The following is a 3,900-nucleotide window of genomic DNA, read 5'->3' as shown; positions in this document are numbered from 1 at the left end:
AGTACCACATTTGTATCTATTGGAAATGTATATGGAGCAAATTGTATTGCTAATAATTTGTTTTTGAGATGATGGAAGTGTGACATTCTGCGACCTAGCTCTTGTATTATTGTTCCTGTTTAGTTTTTCATTATGTGCACAACGTCCAGTATTATATTTTGAGAGAGGAAGAGGAAGCAAGATGGGAAGTATACTAAAGAAGAAAGGTAAGGCAAGAATATGAATTAGAACATAACTAATGCAAACTGCTCTTATCCATCATATATATACACAGAAAACTAATTAGAAGCAAAAATGCAAGCCACAAATTAACAAGTAATTGTTGCTGAATGAAAATCTAAAAAGAGGTAATAGCCAGATCATATACAGTAGCTTATATTAACTTGCATTGCAAATTTGCAAATACGGAATTTAAATAAGCTTTGAGTCATCGGCCATTCAAACAACATTATTTCTTGTGTATGTTGCCTTAAAAACCAAAGAAGTTCTTCTTTTTCTTCTTCTTCTCAATGTAAGCTAAGAGCTCCTCTTGACGGGAAAGGGCTGTCTCAAGTGCCTGCCAATATTAATGATATTAGTCGTCTTACCGGCCCCTCATAAATATGAATAATAGAGTATCAAGAGAAGTATATATATACCATTTTTGTTGCACAAAGTTCTTGCTCCAATTTATCAACATGACTCATGACATTGTTAAGCATTTCCTCTTTTTCGGGTGGTAAGGAACTAGGCGTGTTGCTAAGACTAATAACCTTCTCCTCTAGCTCTCCCATACGTTTCATCATGCTGAAGTACTCATTATTTGAGATGGCAGGTCCACTCAACCGATATTCTTGACCATGTACTGGTTTAACTTGCATATCAACTCCTTTTAATGAACCTGACAAGAGAGTCGAATCTGTAAGCTTTCTTGGCATGTTGCGTGTCATTCGCACCATTGTCACCACACCCATCACAAATGTCATCACTCCTGTGAAAAGGTGGTTGCTAAATCCATCGGGGGATTTAGAAATATCATGCATGGGTAAGAAATCTGAAGCTGAAAACAGGGAATGTAATTGTTAATATATCAACTATTAAAACATTTGCTATACATGCAATGAGAGGTTATACCTTTAGCAATGGCGTAGTTGTCCGCTTTTGTAGCTTTAGGAATAGTTGGTTCAATTACTTTGTCAACAACAGGGGTGTATGCGCTAGGTTGCTTCTTAATTATATCATCCTATAAAAACATTTCAATTTATAGGGAATAAGCAAATGCATTAGTATACTTTTATTCTTGTGAAGCTCAAGCTCATTTTATGTGGATTCTATTCTAATATGTTGCGGATGTAGAAGAACCTTACTTCCTCGTGTACAGTGGAGAGTTGTGTAGGTGATACATGATCCCGCTGGATCTTGGAAGATGCAGTTCTCAGATTAATAGAATTGCTCTTCTTTGCGTCCTACAACGTACATGTATTGAAATCTCTTCATAAAAATGTTATTTATAAAGAAAGAACAAACAACAATTATGGAAGATCGATGAGGCACCTTTGGCTTGGCATTCCCATCCTCTGAAATAGTTTTCTCATCAACTGGAATGGAAGTTCTCTTTGTGCATTTATGCATACCACTGTGAACCATCTGGCATAAATTAATCATGTGTGTATCAATGGAAATGGAAATTGTATCGTTTACGTACTAAAAACTTAAACAGGATTCGATGAAATTAACCTTCATTATTTCTGGATCATTCCATGGCCCTTTATCAGAAAGCATACATCCTCCTTTATCCTCACAAGTGCAAGTACCGCCTAAGAACTCTGGAAGTTCGCTGATGCAAGGCAGTGACAAACAACTCTCTTTAGCCTCTATACATGAACTTTAGTTAGTGATAAATATATATATAATGTTATTTTCTTTTTACGAGTTGCACATTTGTTAGTTGGACGTATACTTGAAATCTCAGAAAGCGGAAGAGAATATTTAAGTTCACCTGTGTTTACCTGGCATCAATTATTTCAAGCAACTTGCTCTGGTATTTGTTACCAAGAACCTAAGAAGAAAGAAGCATGTTATTCCTATGAAAAATCATCCATTCTGATTGAAAATGAATTTAGGCTTACGTTGATCTTTGCGGTGGTCTTGGGGTCAAGGAATGACTTAACAGAGTTCCATAATAGCCTGAATCCAGAACCAGCATTGATGATATACATACGGCACAAGCTCTAAACAGTCGATAAAGATATTCATGTAAGCAATACAAACTTGAACATTTTCATCAAATATATATGTCTAATGGGAGAACAAATACCTCCGGATAATTGTTACCATCAATACCTTGGAGGCATTGAAGAAGTTCTCTTGCTGATTTGTTGAAATTTTTAAGTCCCTGAGTCATTCATTATTGATGTAAATTAAGTTAGTAATTGCTATAAACGAACAAATAGATTTCTTTCCATATCTAATTGTGTTATAAAATATCAGAATATACCACTCCTTGCACATCCAAAATTGTTGTGCTTGTATCAATATGTTTTTTTGCTGCAATGGAGCAAGCTGGCAATTTGTCATTGAACGTCCTCTCAAACTCCTGCACATGGTACTTAAGATATCGGTCCATTGTCGTGACTTGTAGGAGCTTGGTAGAATCTACTTGACCAATTCTTTCGATATAAACTGGTCTTCCGTCTTTGTCAACTCCATGATGCCCTTGAGGATAGTATTTGACGACTTCCTCCTTTTCCTTGAACTCAAAGTCCTAAGAAAGAAAGAGGTAATAAAACTTCAAATTCAAATTTTGGGAATATTTTTTAGTTACTGAACATTTCAAAAAGTATGTACCTGCATAATAGTGTCTGCACCAAATTCCTTCCTCCAATTAATCATATCAGACCACATTTGCTTTGATTTATCTAATTCAAATTTCCTGGCCTTCAAAAACCTAAAAATACACTCGTGAGCATCAGGCATCGCGATCACATGTGAATCTAATGACACTATGATGTAATCTACCTTAGCATCATATGATAATCATCATGTTGTGCAGGAAGTAATTCATCCAATATAAGTGCTTGACGAAAGGCATCTACTGACTTTGCTTCCTCGGCGTCATGCTCATCTTCAAACACAACAGACATGACCCTGCTACTACTTCTACGGCCAGTTTTTTTTAAAGATTGTCTAAATTTGTTGGAGGCATTAAGTGCCTTTTTCTTGAATGACCCTAGCCTTGGCTTCTTATCCTCCTCAGTGTTTTCAACATCAATCTTTTCCATACCTATACACAATATTAATTAATCCAAATATTCATTACACATAATGCAATAACAACATAATTTCTTCATCAAATTTTTACTTGGCCTGAGTGGTCGTTCAAGAGGTCCTGTTGACATTTTGCCACTCATGATTGCAGGTCTGTGTCAATTTATACAATTTACTCTATTGCTGAATGGGTACACCTATTAAATTTCAAATCATTTTTAGTAATACAAAACAAAAAAGGTTAATCAGGAACAAACAACACAAGGTATGTCATTAAACTTTACATTATGAAATATAAGAAAAACCCAATGAGTAAATAAAGATAATAATAATTGATGATTGATTACCAGTGACAAAAAAGAAATGGCAGGGACAATAAGAAAATATGGAGGAGTTTTCTCTTAAATTACCTAACAACTCTGCACGAAACAAACGGTGATCCTTATAAATAAGTGAATGGACAAGCTATAAAATTTCTATAATTTTTTATTTTCACACATTTCCATATTTTTATTGTAATATAAACAAATCATTGGTCCTCTTTTCTTCCAACCAACTACCTTAACCGATTACTACCATTTCACTTTCCTGTTAAATACCTTCTTTCCATAAACTTGTGCCTATTAATATAAGTCTAATATTAATTACCTACAT

At 34.8% G+C, this 3,900-nt stretch overlaps 1 protein-coding gene across 3 annotated transcripts; it reads right to left on the bottom strand.

The window, feature by feature from the left end:
• Positions 1-236: 236 nt before the first annotated feature.
• Positions 237-3,670, bottom strand: LOC101263079 (phosphatidylinositol/phosphatidylcholine transfer protein SFH12-like). Of its 3 annotated transcripts, none has more exons than XM_010314842.3 (14): positions 3,594-3,670; positions 3,341-3,443; positions 2,998-3,262; positions 2,827-2,926; positions 2,477-2,743; positions 2,297-2,374; positions 2,109-2,210; positions 1,989-2,038; positions 1,717-1,816; positions 1,534-1,626; positions 1,347-1,445; positions 1,114-1,222; positions 639-1,039; positions 237-556 (listed from the first exon to the last, which is right to left on the bottom strand). In XM_010314842.3, the coding sequence occupies exons 2-14, from the start codon at positions 3,387-3,389 to the stop codon at positions 470-472; spliced, it is 1,800 nt and encodes a 599-aa protein (XP_010313144.3). In that variant the 5' UTR covers positions 3,390-3,443; positions 3,594-3,670; the 3' UTR covers positions 237-469. The 3 variants fall into 3 exon arrangements, with proteins under 3 accessions (XP_010313144.3, XP_019066412.2, XP_019066411.2); XM_019210867.2 differs by having other exon boundaries at positions 639-880; XM_019210866.3 differs by lacking the exon at positions 3,594-3,670 and adding an exon at positions 3,531-3,555.
• Between the last annotated feature and the right edge of the window lie 230 nt (positions 3,671-3,900).

This window comes from Solanum lycopersicum, chromosome 11 (genome assembly GCF_036512215.1).
Source record: "Solanum lycopersicum chromosome 11, SLM_r2.1".
In the NCBI taxonomy this organism is placed as follows: Eukaryota; Viridiplantae; Streptophyta; class Magnoliopsida; order Solanales; family Solanaceae; genus Solanum; species Solanum lycopersicum.
Note: the sequence above shows the minus strand (reverse complement) of the source record. Positions and strands in the feature narration are given on the sequence as shown.

What these genes read in the sequence shown, in the direction of transcription:
- LOC101263079 (XM_010314842.3), bottom strand. Translation starts at nt 3,389, where the DNA reads ATGAGTGGCAAAATGTCAACAGGACCTCTTGAACGACCACTCAGGCCA. An exon ending in TGAACGACCACTCAGGCCAA is followed by an intron (nt 3,263 to 3,340) that starts GTAAAAATTTGA and finishes TATTGTGTATAG; the next exon opens with GTATGGAAAAGATTGATGTT. An exon ending in ATGATCCAGAAATAATGAAG is followed by an intron (nt 1,627 to 1,716) that starts GTTAATTTCATC and finishes AATTTATGCCAG; the next exon opens with ATGGTTCACAGTGGTATGCA.